General features: G+C 41.6%; 1 protein-coding gene across 1 annotated transcript in view; it reads left to right on the forward strand.

Annotated features, from left to right (window-relative positions):
- si:zfos-2326c3.2 (mitogen-activated protein kinase kinase kinase kinase 4) overlaps positions 1–21,515 on the forward strand; it is a 102,232-nt gene that overhangs the window by 29,225 nt on the left and 51,492 nt on the right. Inside the window, exons 5-14 of the mRNA XM_028589915.1 lie at positions 71–181; positions 2,346–2,436; positions 2,634–2,764; positions 4,273–4,327; positions 4,521–4,599; positions 8,112–8,284; positions 12,837–12,909; positions 14,141–14,264; positions 16,008–16,124; positions 16,882–17,016. Coding sequence (XP_028445716.1) covers positions 71–181; positions 2,346–2,436; positions 2,634–2,764; positions 4,273–4,327; positions 4,521–4,599; positions 8,112–8,284; positions 12,837–12,909; positions 14,141–14,264; positions 16,008–16,124; positions 16,882–17,016 — 1,089 coding nt within the window. The remainder of the gene's footprint in view (positions 1–70; positions 182–2,345; positions 2,437–2,633; positions 2,765–4,272; positions 4,328–4,520; positions 4,600–8,111; positions 8,285–12,836; positions 12,910–14,140; positions 14,265–16,007; positions 16,125–16,881; positions 17,017–21,515) is intronic.

A 21,515-nucleotide genomic window follows, 5' to 3' on the forward strand; every position in this document is an offset into this window, starting at 1 on the left:
ATAATAATAATAATCACAGTTGTTTTGGCTGGTGCCTGTATGCCTGACATTTCTGTATGTGTCCATGCAGTTGGTGATGGAGTACTGCGGAGCCGGCTCGGTCACAGACTTGGTGAAGAAGACCAAGGGCAACTGTCTGAAGGAGGACTGGATAGCTTACATCTGCCGAGAGGTGCTCAGGGTAAGGTTTTTTATTTATTTTTTCTCTCGCACAATCGGGCCTAGGTTTTATTTATTTTGATCAATTAAGGGAAACATGAAAACACATCACACAACCCGTAACGCCCACCTCCCCTAGTCTATATCAACGATGTTCCACTTCCGGGATTGTTCAGGTGCCGCCGGAAGTTCCGACAGATGTCCCTCTTTCTCGGACGGATGTCTGTCACTTTCTGCTTTCTTTGTGTTGGCGATATAACCTCTGGTGGATTTATGAGGACTATGGTTAACTGCTCCTCAGATCTCTGCAGGGTAAATCCAGACAGCCATGACGATTGTGATAGGTTTAAAGAAATGCCAATAAACCAGAGCGTGTTTTTCTCCCATTCCGGAATGCTGTGTGGACTAGCCAGACCCTCCTGCGCAGCGCTGTGGAGGAAGGCCTGGCAATGCGAGACCACCACTCCCCCAACCCATCACAACAACCTCACACTCTCAGTAAAAAAACCAAAAATCTAATAATCTATACAGACTAGTCTTTGATAAATTGTAAAAAGGGTGTCCAGATCACATGAAAGTCCTCAATCTTCCCTTTTGCCAGAGACGTCAGTTTTTCTAGTAGCAGATTATAAGACTCTTTTATCCACTGAACCGTTGTAGGTGCTCAGGGCGAGGTTGACGTAAACACACACACACACACACACCACAAAATACATACACCCTATACAACTGCACTTGTGTAGCAGACCCAACAGGGGAACTTTGTTTCTGAGGTGTTGTTGTGGAAGAGGCCCTTTTTAGTGCTGGTGAAAACCGAGGTAGTAATTTGCGTGTGGATGTAAACTAAAGGCGGGCCGAGTTGCTGTATAAGAAACTAGATGCTACTTTTAGTGTCGGATCCTTTGCCAAAACATCAAAGGGAAGAAGCCAAACTGCCGGCGTTACTTCATTATGCCCAGGGATCAGTATTTCTCTCATGTTTTCCCACTGTGACGCCGAGGGAATACTTGACTTTTATTTTCATTCATATACTTAAAAGGCCAGTTTAAAACACGTCTGTAAGATGTTATGGTTATCATTATGAGAGATCACAAGGTCCTGAGAAAGAATGTTTGCCCCGCTCTCTGCGTTGTGTGTTTGTGGCTCTAGTATCAAACCTAGACATACACAAACAGAATGATCAACTCGGTTCCAACATCTCTGTCCTGGATGCTGACATTATCAAGAAGAGAATGAAAAGAAATGAAAAGTGAAATTTACTTTTTTTATTTTAAACACAAAGCGCTCTGGACTGTCGCCAGTGTTTTCCCTGCTGCTGTCAGCCATGCTGTCTCTTCATTGTTCCAACATCCCAGCGCGTGCGCACACACACACACACACACACACACACACACACACACACACACACAAAAAAAAACACACCCAGACGCTCGGCAAAGCATGGTGAAGTCATTGTCTGAAATAAGACTCACTTCCTCTGTTTATTTAACCTCCTTTTGAAGAAGCGAGAGTCCAAACACGCACGCACACAGACGCGCACGCATTCAAACTGTGCCACTGATTGGTAGCCTGTGCTACTGCTCTGCTACACTCTGCAACCTAAAGCAAAGTGGATGATTTTTATTTATTTATTTTTTTAACCAATGATTCAGCTAAATATTTTTCTGTTAATACGGTGCCGCCAACGGCGACTAGATCATATCCGTTTCCAGCAAAACGGACCGAAAGCAGAAAATGCAGAAAACACATATTATGTACTTCTTTACAAATGAAAATAAATGTCAGACTGACATGTGATGTTATTATTCAACTTTTTTTGTTTGTTAAAGAAGGAGAAGAAAATCGCAATTCTCGATATTAGAATTATTAGAATATATTAGAATCACAATACTTCTGGATTCGCACTAAATGAAAATCGCAATACAAATTGCATCGGCGCCAATGTATCGTGAAAGAATCAAATCGGGACAAAGGCAGATCTATATTTAGAATTTGCCTGGAAGGGAAAAGCAGGGCAAGAAACTTCAAATAAAATCTACTCTTTGTTCGTTATTCCTTTTTTTTTTTAAATAAACCCATAATGCTTCTCCTCTTTCAAAGGAATGCTTGCGACTTGGTATTTATAGTGATAGTGGCCATCTGACTGTGTATCTGTGTGTTCACGTGGGTGTATATTTGTCTTCCAGGGTCTTTCCCATCTCCACTCCCATCATGTGATTCACAGAGACATTAAGGGACAAAATGTTTTGCTCACAGAGAATGCTGAAGTCAAACTGGGTATGACACAGCGACACATGCACTGTGGTTATTCAAGCACATCCACATGCCTCCAGGCAAGGCTGTGGGCCAGTCACACGCAGTCATAAATAACACGCATGCATAAATTACACAACCGCAAAAAAAAACACCTCCATGAAGATGCAAAGATTGAGGTTGTCTTGGGACTCGTCCCACATTTTTTTTTTATGTTTCAGTTGACTTTGGAGTGTCGGCACAGCTGGATAAGACCATCGGTCGGCGGAACACCTTCATCGGTACTCCCTATTGGATGGCTCCGGAGGTCATAGCCTGTGACGAGAACCCGGAGGCCACATATGACTACAGGGTACTCAATTACTCAATTCCGGCCAACTTTAAGCACTTTTTTCATCATCATCTTTGATCTTGTTGAATGTATATAGACAGAGCGCATTTAGGTCCCGCCCCCTCCAGAAGGGTAAAGAACTCTCCGCTCTCTCTCCGTTGACTTGTATTGTGCGAAGGTGCCTCCTCGTCAATTCCGTCTGCTAGCAAACAACAAAAGAATGCCTAAAAGCTGCTGTGTGGTGATATCCACTGACCAACAATGTAAAGAACCCAGAACTAACGTTTTTATAAGCTAGCAACCCGAAAAGCTTAGCTTTTATGAAGACACAAGGGGATACAGATGTGAGGAATCAGCAGGAAGAATGGGAAGACTCTAACCTAACGTTATGTCCGACGTTACATGTGTTAGCTTAACTTCCACACATATAGTTGGCCTAAAACTGACATTTGGATATTTGACTTGGTAACAAAGTTGGACGTATCATTAGGTTAGAGTCAGGATCCCACAGTCTTCCCATTCTCCCCTGCTGATTCCTCACGCCTGTATTGACTTTTGTCTTCATAAAAGCTCGGTTTTTCGGGTCGTCAGCTTATAAAAACTTAAGTCATGGGTTACTTATCCGGTTGGTGGTTAGTATTACCACACAGCAACTATTAGGCATGTTTCTGTGGTTTGCTAACAGATGAATGAATATCCCACATATCTTAATTGGAAAATGCTATATTTGTTAAAAGACCTTATTCGGAATATCCAACCGGAATATGCTGTTTACATTACCCGTATCTAATTCGGAATATTAAATATTGTTTTCGGAGAAATAGCGTAATATTGGTGTGCATGTAAACATACTCAATGACGGCTGATTCAAGTGTAACTTCAGCTGACGTGAGGTGTGGGTGGAGTAAAGATTACGTATGTAGTTGGATTTCAATCTGTCTCAAATGTGTCTTGGATTCATTTACTTGGCTTTTTAATCTCTGATATCTATCCAGTCTGCCCAAGATGCATGAGGTGTTAATGGGGTCTAAGCCTACATCAACAAAGAGACTTTCCAATACTTTTCATAACAGAATTTTTTCATCACTGACAGAAACACTGTCAAATGTGCTGCTATTTTGCGATGCCGAGCAAACGTCATCCTAACTTTTGACCAAAAAAAAAAACATTCCCGTTCCCTGTTACTGACTAGATATATTGGAGTTCGCGGAGACATCCTCAAATGGAATCTCCGCTAACTGTATGCTTTCCTGGAAGTAATTAGACATTGACTTATAAAATCCAGTGCATAATTGAAAGGAATCCACCGATTCTTTGATTCTTTTGTCAAATGCCAGACGTTTGGCTCGAAGTCTTGGAAATGGTTTGTGCAACTCCTGGATCTGTGCTCTCACACACTATGCACAGACTGATTTACTGTTTGAATATAAAGGGGAGATCCAAAGTTTACAGGAAATGAACAGAACTGGAGCTTAAGTTTTGTGTGTGCACCAGTCTTAACCCTTTTCCATTTTTCCTCTCGTTCTCAGAGTGACCTCTGGTCCTTAGGCATCACCGCTTTAGAGATGGCTGAAGGAGCCCCTCGTAAGTTAGGAATTCACTCACACATGCACGCATTGTTGATTGAGACCGTTTGTTTTTCTGTACGTGTATCTCCACTCAGGATTCATTTTCCCCCTCCTGTCCCCATCTGGTCCTCTCTTTTTCTCATTCCCCATTCTCTCACACACACGCACACACACTGTTTCCCTCTCTTAATCTCTATCTTTGTTTGCAGCTCTGTGTGACATGCATCCAATGAGAGCGCTGTTTTTGATTCCACGAAACCCTCCACCCAAACTTAAATCAAAAAAATGGTAAGCCCGTGGGAACACACTCACGCACTCACTGATTCACACACACACACACACACACACACATATATATATGAAAACAGGGCTTGAAGTGGTCTTTGTTGTGGGTTTCATGCATCACGCAATCAGACAAAAGATATCTCGACACTTTCTTCCCACGTTGAAACTGAGAACTCAAAGTCACTGGCATGTTCAGCAGGCCACATGATAACAACCTGTAATACATACGGCCTTGGCTTTATTAGAATGGACACAGTTTTGTTGCTGCCATTTTTGCTGCCATTTTTTATTATTAACCCCTCTCCATCTCTCTCTCCCCCCTCTTCTCCTCCTCTCCTGTCATCCTGTGTCCTTCTCTTCCATATATAATGGATAAGCTCTTTAGATTGAACTGGAGGTTGCACCCGGGGATGTCTTTCATTCAGTATTAATGTAAACAGAAGCACTAGTTCGTAGGGCAGCTTTTAATAGCTCTGACGGGTACCAGTGCTCTCTAGTCCTTTTTTTACCTCAGGCCCTCCCGCAGGCGACACACACACCCAAAAAACTAAGCAGCAACACATATTCCTTCCATGTTTTCTGTGTGTTCAGAGCACAGACAACACACCTCTTGAGTTTTAGGAGTCTTTCAGTATGCAGAGATTTCCTGAGTAAAACGTAATCAACATTTTTTGACGGGATTTTTCCTTGATAACATTTCAACAAGTGATTACTAGCTTGCACACGCTAGGTGAGTTTATAAACAACTATTTAAGAATTTTGTGGCATGTTTTAGAGGCTGTCATTTAGTAAATGATGTTTGACTAATGAGCCTGCTGGTTTTTGTATCGGTCCGTTACATTTCACTCTCTCTTTTCATTTCATATTGACTGCATATTGAATTACACATGATCTTGCTCCACATTTTTGTTTTCTGATTTTTGAGTTCTCACTTTATACACCAGGTGCTGTATGATTTTTGAATAGCAATAGTTTTTGTTTTAAATTATAGGTCCGCCTTTAATTATGCAGACGTTCCCTTAATAGAAGAGGTGTTTAAATTGAAAGGGACCAATCTTGTTAAATAAATGTTTAGGTTAAAAACAAAGTCGAAATTTTCAATAATATCATGATAAGGACTCTAGTCAATAAAAACGCCTCAACCTATAACGTGTAATAGGGGTTTTTGGGTTAAATTTCCACTCGGTTAAGCCACTTCCCATTTCTTAGCTCAAGTTTATTCATAGATGGCTTTAGTAGGCCATTTTACCACAGAGTGCTTTACAGATGGCATCTTACCAAAACCTGACCAAACATGATAATAAAAAGTGCACACAATACAAACTGTAGCTCAAAGTTTAATTGGGCCATTGACAGCTTGGAATAAATAAATTTGGATTCCAGAACTAAGAATTAGGGGTGTAAGACAAAATCAATACAGTCGAGTATCGCAATAGTTTATTTAGCAATACTATATCGATTTTCTTTTTAATTTTTTGTTTACGTGTAAAAATATTCATGTAAGACAGTAGTTCACGTTTATGCTGTGTTTAAAGGTCCCATGACATGGTGCTCTTTGGATGCTTTTATATAGGCCTTAGTGGTCCCTTAATACTGTATCTGAAGTCTTTTTATATAGACCTTAGTGGTCCCCTAATACTGTATCTGAAGTCTCTTTTATATAGACCTTAGTGGTCCCCTAATACTGTATCTGAAGTCTCTTTTATATAGACCTTAGTGGTCCCCAAATACTGTATCTGAAGTCTCTTTTATATAGACCTTAGTGGTCCCCTAATACTGTATCTGAAGTCTCTTTTATATAGACCTTAGTGGTCCCCTAATACTGTATCTGAAGTCTCTTTTATATAGACCTTAGTGGTCCCCTAATACTGTATCTGATGTCTCTTTTATATAGACCTTAGTGGTCCCCTAATACTGTATCTGAAGTCTCTTTTATATAGACCTTAGTGGTCCCCTAATACTGTATCTGAAGTCTCTTTTATATACCTTAGTGGTCCCCTAATACTGTATCTGAAGTCTCTTTTATATAGACCTTAGTGGTCCCCTAATACTGTATCTGAAGTCTCTTTTATATAGACCTTAGTAATACTGTATCTGAGTCTCTTTTATATAGACCTTAGTGGTCCCCAAATACTGTATCTGAAGTCTCTTTTATATAGACCTTAGTGGTCCCCTAATACTGTATCTGAAGTCTCTTTTATATAGACCTTAGTGGTCCCCTAATACTGTATCTGAAGTCTCTTTTATATAGACCTTAGTGGTCCCCTAATACTGTATCTGATGTCTCTTTTTATATAGACCTTAGTGGTCCCCTAATACTGTATCTGAAGTCTCTTTTATATAGACATTCAGCTAATACTGTATCTGAAGTCTCTTTTATATAGACCTTAGTGGTCCCCTAATACTGTATCTGAAGTCTCTTTTATATAGACCTTAGTGGTCCCCTAATTCTGTATCTGAAGTCTCTTTCCTGACATTCAGCCTTGGTGCAGAATTACAGCCACTAGAGCCAGTCCCACAATGAGCTTTCCTTAAGATGAGCCATTTCTGTGTCTGTAGCTATTGAGGGAGAGAGGGGGGAGGCAAGGTGGAGGGTGGGGGTGTGGCCTTGACCAACTGCCACTTTGCTCGTTTGAAAGCCATGATGTCTCTCTCTCTCTCATGGGTGGGCCAAATTTACTGGGCGGGCAAAGCAGAGAAAGGGGAGGTAACCTTGCTCCTTATGACCTTATAAGGAGGAGATTCCTGATTGGCCCATCTGAGCTTTCATTTTCTCAAAGGCAGAGCAGGATACCCAGGGCTCGGTTTACACCTATCACCATTTCTAGCCACTTGGGGACCATAGGCAGGTTGGGGGAACTCATATTAATGTTAAAAAACCTCATAAAGTGAAATTTTCATGCCATGGGACCTTTAAACCCCCTACCGCTAGATGACTATGCTGAGACACACCACTAGTGTCCTTGCCTAACAGTGCCTAGCAGTGCCTGACTTTTTGCTAGAAGCTAACAATGTAGCTATGGCTGAACTTTGGCCTACTTTAGCATTATAAAGATTAGCTCACTAAGAACTTGTGAACCACAATCCCAAACTGGCAGTTTGATTTTTTGTGTACTGAATTGTTTACCTAAAGTAAAGTTCTTTGACTTTTATGAACATCATGTCCTTTTTTTTAAATATTAGTTTTTCTAAAAATTATACTTTAAAAAAATCCCAATATATCGCCCTTACGCACAGTATCGAAATATATTGCAATATATTGAATCGTGATACGTATCGTATTGCCAGATTCTTGCCCAATACACAGCCCTTCTAAGAATGGTGTTAATAACTGAGCGGGCTAACTAAGGCTTGTGGACAACATGTATCCTATACCTAAATTAATTTTAAAAAATCCATTACATTTGCATTTATTAGGGCACATTAAACAGATTTTATATAGCGCAGGTTTTTACAACAATCTCTTTCACGCTAACATGGTTTGTTTTCCCTTTCGCCCTCTTTCTTCGGCTTAGGTCGAAGCGTTTCTTGTCGTTTGCCGACAGCTGTCTGGTCAAGAACCATCTGCATCGGCCCGCCACGGACACGCTGCTGAGGCACGCTTTCATCCGAGATCTGGCCAATGAGAGACAAGTGCGCATCATGCTCAAAGATCACCTGGACCGAACCAGGAAGAAAAGGGAGAAAGGTGAGGAGAAACGGATATACCGGTAACAGACGTGTGAAGGGATAAGGCAATGAGGCGGAGATAGATGGAAGGATGGCTAGAGGGACTAACGTGTACGGTAGCTGGATGAATGCACTGATCATAAAATGCAGTCAGCTGTTATGGTTGCTGTTTTAGTTTTATTAAGACCAAAACCTGAACTATTTAAGTATAGTTATTTTACTCAATTCTTCACAGCAGCAAAACTGACTGACTCAAATTGATTCCAGTGAGTCAGTAATAATTCCGTTCTTGTATTTTAATGCTGAATTATCCAGCTCATGTGCTTATGTACTGTAGGATGACTTACAGGGATGGGCATGATCCTAGGGAATGTGCGATGGGCTGGGGTCCCGATGGAGAACCTGTGCTGATATTATTTCACTGTTTGATGCCGAGTTTGTTTGTGGGGAGGGAATGTAGCTCTGTGATTTATGCTTCCGCGTTAAATCTACGCCTTACGTGCACCTCTCGAAAACATTTGTGTGACGCACGTGGCTCGGCCGTGGCTCAGACTCATTTCCGGGTTCTCCTACTTCATAAACAACATGAAATCAAGGAGAGGGTTAACTTTTTCTGCTACAAGGGAGACACTTTGTTTCTCTCACTATGCCTCTAGAGTCGGTTCTCGCTCCGATGCTAATCCCAGTCACTCTCTCACTCGCTCTACCACACACTCTCACACACACACACACACACACACACACACACACACACACACACACACACGCCGGCCCTGCTATTAGATTGGCGCACACACCAACACACAAGTATAAATTTCAGGCCACTTGCCTAGACTACGGCGAAAGCTCTGCGTGGAGCCTCCGTAACAACCATAACTCATGCCTAAGGAGAGACTAAAGTACGGTTTTTATTTACTTCCAGTCACAGGGTGGTCCAGCTAGAACTGCGTTTAAAAACTCAAGAGGCATTCAAGCAGACATAAGTGAACGCATACTTTCACAATTTCAAAGTAAGACATGATTTTTGAATATAGAGAACACATACACACAAACACTAATTGTTAAACCAAACCCCACAGGGTTTGACTCCATGAGACCCAGAAGGTGAACTGCGTGCAGAACACCAGTACCGATTTAACACCCACATTTATTCTCTGCCCTGCGTCGATGGAACTTTCTTTTGGAATTCTTTGGAACAGTCATTTTCAGAACATTTTACAAGTAGGCCACTTCGCAAAATAGATGTTGCTTCATGTCTCACTAATCCACTGCAGTAGGTGGGTTTCAGGCCGCTTGTAGTGGAATAAGAACCATCACACCACACTTGAGCTGAGGGAGTGCACCAGCTGCACTGATGGCACAGCAGCTGCTTCTCTCAGGCTGTTAAAAACACGGTGTTTCTGCTAATTTATAGCATGCTCTGTATGGAAATATTTCATTAGGTTGCTAATGTTACCCACAATTTACACAGCGTGTGTTATACTTTGTTCATTTTTTTTTTCTTTTTCAGGGAACCCAGCACTTATAAGTATAGTAACACCCAAATCTGTCCACTATTACTGCAATGCACTGAAACGTAAAAAGAAAGTTTCAGGCAAGAAACCACTGATTTAGTTATGAAGGTTTTTTTTCATTTTTATTTATTCAATCATATGCATATGATTGCACCTCTAAAAATGCAAAACACTACCACTAGTTGGACAACAGGTCCCCCTCTTGTGCCAATTTGAGCTGTACCAGTTATGCTAGATATTTTAATTGAGTTGAATACAGAGGGTGACGGCGAGACGGCCAGACAAACATTTTATTTTTATTATACCCTGGATGAGTTGCATGTGGTGAATATGTGATGGCAGTCATACTGTGAGAAAAAGAGTTAGGGGAGGGGAGGAGAATTTATGAATTCGCTCCTCTTTTGTTCACATTCAAGCAGTGCGAGAAATCCTCGTATTGTCCATTAGGTATACTTATGTTTGAGAGAGAGAGAGAGAGAGAGAGAGAGAGAGAGAGAGAGAGAGAGAGAGAGAGAGAGAATCTGAGAGGGGAAGGAAGGAGGAAACAGAATGGCCATCTGGTTCTAATCTTCTGTTAGCTTATAAAAACACACTAATGACTGGTAGACTTTCTGTATGTTGTGTGTGTGTATGCCAGTGTTCAAGACCACATTTGTGTGTGTGTGTGTGTGCCCCTATGCCCATCCAGAGTAATGAAATGCCGGTAGTCTGTGAAGTGCGTGTGGGAAAAGTCACTGCTGCAGAAAGAAAACCAACGCTCCGGACATGATGCAAAAAGGATGTGTCATTTTCAGCATACCCAAGAGTGTAGTTTGGCCAACGATGGTCTACAGTATGTTTTGGAAGATGAATCACTCACACACGCAAAAAGAGGCCACTTCTCAGTCAGCAAAAGTGGCATTAACCCTCAAATTGCTCTGTTCTCCTGCAGCTTTGGCTCCGAAAGACGCGCCACGAGCCAAAAACTTTCAAACATGACATCACAGCAACAGAGCAGAGATTTCCTCTGTCCATTGCGAAAGCAGACTTTGTCAGTCTTCCGCCTTCTTTTTCTGGCTTGAACAAACCCACCTTTCAGCGTGTTAATGGCAGCATATGGCGTGTCAAGTGAATGTTCCGTGTTCGCCCAAGCTACTTTCACACCATATGTTGGCCAAATGTTGTTATGCTAAGCTGGCTGGCCCATCTTCCTGGCCTTTGGACAATAAGCCCGCTGGAACAGCGTTGGCCTGGGCAGTGATTTTGGTGTAGAAAGACTCTCAGAAACACATTCCAAACTATTAGGCCTAATATACATTTAATTACAGTTGCACCAAAACAATACTTCCATAACTATGATGTGTGTGGGCAGGGAAAGACACTAAATCACATGTGTTATGGCTCCCATGTTAGGAGGCGCATGTAAAAGAGCGAGAAAACCTTTTTGGTGAATGCATTGGGGCAGAATTGAGATGATTCAGCATTGCTGTTTTCGAAAGTCATGGTGTAACAACTCTTCCCCCATATTTCTTCCACTAAACAAGACTCTCATTTACTTTCTTGTTCCCCAAGTTTGCCCACACTCCACTTTTGTGTGGCTTCGATAATGACAAAATTGCTACTGGCAGTAGACGACGAAGGAACGAGACGGCAGGCATGGAGGAATGTTTAATCAAACAGTGGCTGGCTCAGAAAGCCAGAGACGCAGTACTGTGCGCCAGAGGAGAATACCCCCACCAGTGCAAACACAGAGGCCTTCAATCCGAGCACCGCCCATGACCTTACCTCAAAACGCTGAACGCATCATTCTTACGATAGATAACCTGCTGGGTTCACACTCAGACATGTTAACATGGACAGCGGAGTGAAGTGGAACACATTCCACCAGTGCTCTGCAGCTGCTGTGTTTAGGATGCCTACTGTTACAGATCCTCTCTGATTTAGCTTTATTAAGGGCTGCAACTCCACTTCATTATTGATTCATCTGTTGGTTATTTTCACGATTGATCAATTAGTCTGTAAAAGATTAAAAAAAAAAAAAAAAAAAAACACATAGTGTCACATCTTCCCAGAGTCCATGGGGATGTCTTAGGGCATTTTCACACCTACCTCATTTGGTCCGGACTTTCGGACTTTTCAGTTTGGTCCGAGCCAAAATTGCAGGTGAGAAAGGTGCCTCGGACCACGGTCTGGATCAAAAGACCACATTTTAGTCCAATCAAAAGAGGTGGTCTCGGTCCGGACCAAACGGAACCATGGTTCTGTTCGTTTGCAGTATGAAAACACTTTTTGGATGGTTCGGACTTTCGGACCAATTACAGGAAGTTCTGGCAGGCTATCATCGTTTTATAAGACCGGTGAATCTCCTTAAGGAATAGCTCAGTGCTTACGTGTATGTGAGAGAGAGAAAGACGGTGAATGTGCTCAGAGCAGACAGCTGTCGGCTATCGGAGCAGAGAATAAATCAGCAGTTTACTTGTTAAGTGGTAGTAAATGTGCAGCGTTTCAGTTTGTCTCTGAATAAATGCTGCAGCTCCTTAAGTACCACCCCAAGTAAAGTTCCTGTGTCTCGCTTCTCAACAACGCAACAAAAGAAAAAGAGCCGCCAAAAACTGTTACAGCTGTCGGGATGGCCTTTTTGTTTGAAGAAATAGCCCAATCAATGATGAAAACCATTACCATAATAGTTTCAGATTAATGTTCTTTGGATCGAATAATCGATTTTTATCAACTAATCATCTTGCTGCAAAACAAATGTAGCTACAGGTACAAATAAAGTAACCTGAACCTACTTATTTCAGCTCTAATAGAAGAAGAGAAAAATGGGCAGTAAATTATTAAGTTTCCATTTCCATTGCTTTGCATCTCCATTGTAAATTATTAACTTTCCATTTCCATCGCAATCAGTTGCGATCTTTGCAAGGAGATATTAGATTTGATGGGTTTTAATGACCTGATATTACTAAATAAATTACTAATCTTTCACTCTCTCTCTCTCTCTCTCTCTCTCTCTCTCTCTCTCTCTCTCTCTCTCTCTCTCTCTCTCTCTCTCTCTCTCTCTCTCTCTCTCTCTCTCAGAGGGTCCAGAGTATGAGTACAGTGGCAGTGAAGAAGACGATGACGAGGTGACAGAGGAGGAAGGAGAGCCCAGGTAAAAGCCTAGGCATGATGAGATTGAGAGATTTCATCACAAAAGTGTGATGAAGGACACCCGTGCAGTGGGTAACTGATTCAGATACGCAGCAGTGGCCGCAGATTTCCATATGCAGAGCGTATGTTGTATCAAGCGTACACGGTCAGTGAATCCAGGCCAACATGCAAACGGTGTCTCAGAAATGTGTGAAAATGTATCATGGCCAATCACCATCGTTATCAGTGCTCATCGGTAGATTAACACTCACGTCATTATCAACTCTCCCGCTGCTTAACCCTTGTGTTGTCCTCGGGTCAAATTTGATCAGAAAATATGGGTTTCTTTGAACCAAAATGCCCAACAATAACATGGATGCATGGATGATCTTTGCACGCAAAATTATCAATTACTTTTATTGAATTTTGGGTGTTTTATTCAATTTTATAAACATGTTTAAATTATTTTTAAAACAGCATTGTGACTAAACTTTGACATAAACCAGTCTGTGATTCACTCAACATCCTCTGATCTTAATTATTAGTCAAAATAATTTTTTTTTAACAAAAAAATTAGGTATAATATCATATAAATTAGGTTTATTGACCATGAATTTAAAAACAAAATGTTGAAAAAAGTGACAAAAGCATTAAAAAAAAGAGCCCAAAAATGCTGGAAAAAGCGCCAGAAATTTGGTCTCCTAAGCCCCTCCCCCCACAAGGGAAAATGAATGTGTGTGCATGAGCAGTGATTGACACGCAGTTAGACACCCCCCACTGGCCCTGATTGGTGCATCTGAACAGGGAGCAGTGGGTTTTTGCAAATCGCACTACAGGCTGTAGGTGGTGCCAGAGGAGCAACATTTTGTTTTTAAATGACCTGCTTCATGTAGTTCTACTGGAACATAGGGTCAGTTTCAGCAAATATGACAGAAAGTTAGTTTTATAAGGCTTACCTAGTGTACATTTAAGTGCTCCTCACACGCACAGCTAGTGGATCACTACAGGGGGTGTGTGTGTGTGTGTGTGTGTTTGGACAGATGCACTAGCCTCTCTGCTGTCCCTGGACGTCCAACAGCAGATGGCACTAGGAGCTAAGCACTCTCTCCTAAGATGAGCTTTAAGTGTGTGTTTGTGTGTGGAACTGTGCCCATGGCCATCTCATTGGTGAATTAACAGCGCTTTAGTACATACAGTGACAGTCGCCGTTATTGCCACTTAACGCCATTTTCCTCCCTCTCTTTCTCTTTCAGCTCCATAGTGAACGTTCCTGGTGAATGGACGCTGAGACGGGAGTTTCTCCGTTTGCAGACGGAGGACCGTGAAGGGGGCAGAGAGGGGGGCCACGGGGGAGCTGGGGGTCAACAACGACAACAGGTAGGTGTCGAGGTCATGTGCGACCTTTTTTCCCCATTTGTTCATAATAAGCAGTATATTTCCAATCCTGGTGATGATGGCATCAGTCAAGTGTGTGTATCCATGTTATTTGGATAACTGATAAATTGCTTCAAGCTAGAATGTCAAACCTCTATTGGTTTCTCAATCGAGAGGATTTCCCATCCTCGGTTTTGTTTTTGTTTGGGTCCAATGTGTCAGTAAATCTTTGGGTTTTGGACAAAACCAGCGAATCGAAGACCACGCCATGAGGTCTCTCAGAAGTTGTGAATGACATTGTTCCACTTCACTTTTTACTTTGCAAATCATAGACTAAATGATTAACCGAGACAATAATTGGCAGATGAATCGATAAGGATGAAAAAGAATTGGTTATTATTAGTAATGGAGTCACACTGTCGTTTAGTTACAAGTTGGGCTTTCAGAGCAGCAAGTTGAGTTTTATTCATTTCATTCATTTAGCCGTTTTATCACACAAGACATTTACAAATCATCTCAACTCAAATGTGGAAAGTCATCATATTAGTGAGAAAAGTAGAGTGACGCCCAGAATGTCCACTCTAAGCTCTAATCCTATTTCACAATTTAGTCTTGCTAAAGTTTTAGGTGTAACCGGCTCATGTCCCAGTTGGAACAGCAGGCCATTTCACCCTGGATCAAAGTTAAACATTATTCAGTGTTGGTTTTACTAGTGCAGAAGTTAACTTGGTTGACTTAATATATATATATTTAATAGGGATGCACCAAATACCAAAACCACTGGTTAAGATTCTGCCGAATACCGAATCCTACTCCCATCCTCAGTCCATTAACACAGTAAACATATTAATGAAGTAAACAACGTCCACAGCAATGTATTTTTCATTTTATTTTAACTGTAAAAAAAAGAAAAGAATAGGCAACATTATGCATATACATTTTTAGCTGTGACTGTCCTTCCTTTGGCGTACCTGAAGTTGCTGCATTTTGGCTGCTGTCTGTAGATTCCTTCATGAACAACTCGTATTCTTTCGGATGTTTCATACCAAATGTTGTAACAGCGGCCATGTTGTGTATTGTTTAGGGTCCTCGCCACCACCAGACAAATCGGCATTGCAAATTGAACATGTAGCTGGACTTGAATGGCCCTCTTCTGACTGAAAGTACTGCCAAACAACACATCACCATCCTAGAATTTAGCAACTCGAGCAAAACAATGATTACATTTTCTAAGTAGGCTACCACCCAGCTGACTCACAACAACCTCTTTCACAGCCTGAATATGCAAACTCTCTGCTACGGTGGGAATTTCTGAGTCTCATAGTCTGAAAACTTGCCAAATTTAGCTTTGAGTGTCACGTAATTGCAAGTTGAAAAACAGTTTCACGTGTTTTTGGTTTGGCGCACAACTAGGCGGGCCAAAATTTATTGTGACCCTAAATTGATATGCGGGCCGGATCAGAATGTGCGAGGGGCCGGATTTGAGTTTGACACTTGTAACCTACGTAAACACCTTCCCATAATCAACGGCGGCGTCATAACGTCGACCAGCGTAGGGTTCGGTGGAAAAAAATTCTAATGTTCGGCAGAAACCGAACCCCGTCAAAAAGCCCAATAAACGGCCGAATCCTGGATTCGGTGCATCCCTGATATTTAACCTTTTAAATCAAAGACTTCAGAGTGTGAAAAGCCTACTGTGCCATTTTTCTTATGTGTATTTTAACTCTGATCATACTTCCTGTTGAGGCATTGCAGCAGCACAGGCAGCAGTTGGCGGAGCAGGAGCGATACAAGCAGCAGTTGCTGGCCGACAGACAGAAGAGGATCCAACAGCAACATGAACAGCGGCAAAAGCTAGAGGACGTAAGTGCTGCTTATTCACACTCTCCTTCTGTATTCACTCAGAAATAAAACCTTTCACAGGACGAGAAGATCAGTTAAAATCCACCAGCTCGGAAGCTTGTATTTGTACGATTTCCTATGACCCCACAATAACCTGCAACTGTTGCACCTATGTGTATGTCGATGATCCTTGAGCTGTAGTTTTACTGTAGGTTGTGGGGCTGCACAATATGAGGAAAATATGTGCTATGCAATAATGTTGAATATCGCGCTAACAATATTATTTGCGTTAAATAAAACAGATATTAAAGCGTACGCAGTTCTGCATATCTGCTGCTTTCTGTATTCTGCCGACGTACAACAAATTGCTCGTTGAATTTAAAATTAATGAAAAGAAATCATTTCCAACAGTCTTTTTATGTAACAAAGTTAACATTAAATTGAATATAAAAGGCACCACTAAAAAACAGAATGACAGTTACATTTTAAAGCGCAGTTTTCTGCTTCTATTTTCTTTTAACAAACACAAAAAAATCTCTGAGCGTCTTTGGCGATGTGTTTATGGCACCAGTTGATATCATGATGACGATAAAAACGATTTATTGTGCAGCCCCAGCAGGTTGTACTCCTTAAGAATGTCAGCAAAATTCCCACAAAAAGAAAATTCATATACAAGTGAACAATACCATTCACACATGCCAAGAAATAGTTTTGAAAATGATGTCGGCTTGTCAGGGTGTATATTGTTGCGATCACCAGTACTATTTGCCGTTTCCAGCAGCAGAGGCGGCAGCTGGCAGACTGCGCCTTCCAGTGGGCGGAGCTTCAAGAGATTTTTATTGGGGAGGAGTCTGATCCCCAAGACGGCAGAATCGTATTGGATGAGAGAAACAGGAGGAGTGACCGGAGACAGGTAAAGATGAACTTCTGGTTTTGTACTTATCACTTGTTAGCCTGGATGCCAGCCGAACTTAGCCCCGCCCACAACATTTGAGGTTGGGAAGTTCGGTCTGGACTCGATCCGTTGTGGAGCAACTATGCTCGAACCAGAGCTGTTCTGACCAATCACATTGTCAGGGCGGGCTTTATACGATGATGGACAGATGATCAACGGTAACGTAATCAACCACGTCACCAAAGAGCGCTTGGGTTGAATTTGTTTACAACAAAGACGGCTGAAAATTGAGAAGTGTAGATATTCCGCCATCGCGTCTGTTACAGAAGATATCGACAGCGCGGTCATTCTAAAAGAGGAAGAGAGAACCGCGGTCAAGGCATTTGTTGATCGGAAAGATGTTTTTGCCGTCCTTCCTACGGCATTCAGCAAAAGTTGAATTCATCAGCTGGCCCCAATGGTCGCTGAGAAGATGGGGCGCATACGTCACATACTCCGTTGCTCTGATTGGTTGTAGGTCTATCCATTTGAGTGCAGAGGCATTTTCTTTCCTGGTTCGGTTGAAACACGCCCCACAATCACAGCCCAGTGGAGCAGTATCAGACTCCTATTCTGACTAGAATCTGAGTATGATGACATCAGGCTAATCACTCGATACTTCAGCGCGATGACTTTGCTCGTCAGATTCAGGGCCTTTTCGCACCTGAAAGTCTGGACCAAGGTTCACGTTCTCGTTACATCGTATACATTTGATCCGGTTCGTGTTGGTTTCACATCACAGTTATGCAAGCGCACTAAAGAACTAATACATGACGTACTCGTATCCTCCCTCTGCGTCAGAGTTTTTCCAACTGACTGCTGCTCTCCCTGTGCTACCGCGGCTTTTTTTTTTTTTTGTTCTGTTGCGTTGTTGAGAAGCAAGACACGGGGACTTGACTTGGGTTTTGAAGAGCTACAGTTTTTCTTCAGAGACACACTGAAACTAGGGATGCACCAAATATTCGGCAACCAAAATTTTTCGGCATTTTCGGTTTTTGGCCGAAATACTTTTATCACCGAAACAATACGGCCGAAAATGTTGTGATGACGCAAACAGAAACCGCGACCTGCACGTGTGTCAGTACCCGATCCACCTGCAAAGCGTCTCCTAAGCAAAGAGGTTGAGACGGACCACGGAGTGAAAACAATGAGAAGTACGCTCTTAGAGTCTGTCAGCACACGTTTCAGTGAGATCTATTTGGATCCTCTGCACTTCATCGCAACTGTACTTGATCCGCGTTATAAAGACCATTACTTGGATGCGGAAATAAAGCAGAGCCCACGAGAAATGATCCATGCCGCGATGGATGCGGAGAACCTGCGTGGAGACGGAGACGGAGCAGCGCACGGAGCAGGAGGAAATCAGAGCGCAGAAAAAAAGACTTGTCTCGCTGCACCAGATGAGGGGCATGCACCCTTGTTGTCTGATATGTTCAGTGAAATCCTGCAAGAAAGTGCCTCAAATAATAATAATAATAATAATAATAGGTAAGCTATTCTGTTCTTAGGCTACTATATACTGTATGTGACTATCAGATTGTAGCCATATTTCTGCTAGATATTTTTTTAATTAAACTTTAATATTAATTTATACAATTGCAACGCCTTGATTTTAGTAAAGTTAGTACACAGTCATAGCCATAAATGCAATGGTACTAATAATTGGCATAATTTCTTTCGGTTTTTGATTTTCGGTCTTAATTTCCTCTTTTTCGGTTTTCGGTTTCGGCCAAGAATTTTCATTTCGGTGCATCCCTAACTGAAACCTACACTACACAACCTACTAAACTGCCAGTTTATTTGCTGCTGTGATAGCCGACCCCTGTCTGCTCTGAGCGCATTCACCGTCGCTCTCTCTATCATGTATACACTAGCGCTGAGCTTCCCCGGTCTTATAACACGACAATAGCCTGCCAGAGCTCCTTGTATTTGGTCCGAAAGTCTGAACTATCCCAAAAAATTCTTTCACACTAGAAGTGCGTGCGTGCGTGCGTGCGTGCGTGCGTGCGTGCGTGCGTGCGTGCGTGCGTGCGTGCGTGCGTGTCAGAAACTCGGTAAGAGGTGTGTTTGACGCACGCTGCACTGATGCAGCGGTTGCACCTGTCAGCCTTTGTCACCCAGCTGATTAAAACACTTTCTCCTCGACGCGGCGAGCCAGAAGAGAGTTTTTGAGGGCAGACGCTATAATTCATAATTTGATAATTATGAACATTGGAAGATGAGACTTTCTGAGATGGAAAGTTACCTTTCGGACACCTTTGCATCAACTTTAATCCCATCGTAATGCAAGAAAAGGGAGTGTTCTTCTCTTCTTTTTTTTTTTTTAATACTTTAATACATTTTACAAGTACGTGGGGTGCTGCTTGAATAAAATCCCTGAAGAATTCATTATATATGAAAAGCAGCTCCATATATAATAATTTAATATGTTTCATAAATCCTGTTGTTCTGCTTCTATTCTGCAGTTTCCTTTTTGACATTTTTTATTTCCATAAAGTTTCTATAAAAATATTTTGTACCTTGTTAAAACGTAATTTATAACATCATACAGATCGGTTGAAACAAAAAAATAAAAATCACCTTTACTGTGAGAACGTGTTACAGAGCAACTGTGCCCGTGACGACGTGTGCGTGTGGGTAAAGTGACTCTGCCAATTCCAGTCATTTGAGAAAGAAAAAAAAAAGACTGATAGTTCTCTCTACTACATCAGAGGTTCCTTTTTTAAGTCATTCATTTGAACACATGCGTAATGAATCTATCCCACACCCCAGTGCCTTTCAATAGGTGCGTATTAACACAAAGGAGCATGTTAGGAACTGTGATTTCTTCATGTAGAAGACACTGTATTTCAATGCTATTAATATCTGTTTAGTTATACTATATGTCTGTCTGTGGGCTCGTGTGTGTGTGTTTGTGTGTGTGTGTGGCAGAGAGCTATATGTACGTATTAAATTCTGATTACACAAATTGCCTCTAAGTCATTAAGTTCAGCATGCTTGATGGATCTATCTGATGCTTCATTAAGTTTTAATGCATCTGCATTTAATTATGTGACAGGTTCAGTGAGTGTGTGATGTGATGCCTTGTATTTTGTCAGAGGAAGAACTTGCCTTGGCGCAGCGTTTCCAGTCATTTCACACATTGATTGATTTGGCGAGCATCACATAAAGTATTTCTGGGGCGTGTCCGTGGCTTAAAGATGAGCGATGTGGCCGGGTGCAGGCTTGGAATCGCCACGCTGCTCGGGGACAGTGGCTGATCAACTGTGTTGAAACACCAAACAAAAAAAACACTCCCTTAACTGCTTCCTTATCATTTGCAAAAGGGGATAATGTGAATTAGGCCTGCACAATAAATCGTTTTAAAATCGCGATCTCGATTCACCCGTTTGCGATTTAATTTTTAAATGACTTCGATTTTTATTTTTATTTTTTTTCTCCTTCAGTTAATTTATTGAAAGCATTTGACATTGACATGTTTTAATTATGTTAAGACATGTTCAACAAACATATTTATGCGGGGGCCGCATTTTTTCAAATACGCTGCACTTTCGCCGCATAAATTGCCGATTTCCGCGCAAAATATGCAGGACTTGCATGATTTCATAATCCCCGCATTTTTGTTATAAAAAAGTCACATATCTTAGCACATAAGTAGAAAAAGTTTGCATTTACTTCACACAAGAGCAGCCATTTTCCCCTGTTGCCATGGGAACGTTATGAAGTGACGTAATTATGCGACGTGAAGATCATCAAAAAGCAAGATGTTGGGGGAATCACTTTTTTTTCTCTTTTTCATCAAACCACAGTTTTTGCAAGTTCCCGCAATCTTTGCAAGTTCCTGCAATTTCATCGCATAAAATTGCATAAATATCCCGCATATTCCATCGCATTTTTTAAGAAAACGTGCCGCATAATCAAGGATTTTGACCGCAATAATCACAAAAAAATCAGGGCCATATAGTCCAATGTGTTATATGTCACTATTTTTGGTAGCCTACGTATTTTCTTTATTTATTGAAGCCTTTATGTTTACAGGCTTGTGGTGATGTGCAATGTGCTATAGGTGCCAAAAGAAAAATCTATGTCTGGTACTGCCAATTTGTTTTGTTTTGTCATGGTTCATGTGTGCAACAAACATTACAAAAAAATCGTGGCAAAGAATCGTGATTCATATTTTCCCCAAATCGTGTAGGCCTAGTGTGAATTACCTTTAACGGACAGGCAACCTGTCTATGGTCTACCCTGCCTCAATGGATGTCCTGCCCCCTCAACCCAGATAAATCTGTATAAAAAAATAGCTGGTTGGTTATGTGGTTTGCAGTGTCACTAGAACTGCTATTTGTTACAGTAGTTGTGTTGGAGGCAAAGCTCCGCACCAGGTGACCTCGATCGTTAATGTTCAATTCAATTTCAATTATAGTATCAAATCAAAACAGTAGTTATCTCAAGACACTTTACTGATAGAGTAGGTCTAG

This window comes from Perca flavescens, chromosome 10 (assembly GCF_004354835.1).
Source record: "Perca flavescens isolate YP-PL-M2 chromosome 10, PFLA_1.0, whole genome shotgun sequence".
Classification (NCBI taxonomy): Eukaryota; Metazoa; Chordata; class Actinopteri; order Perciformes; family Percidae; genus Perca; species Perca flavescens.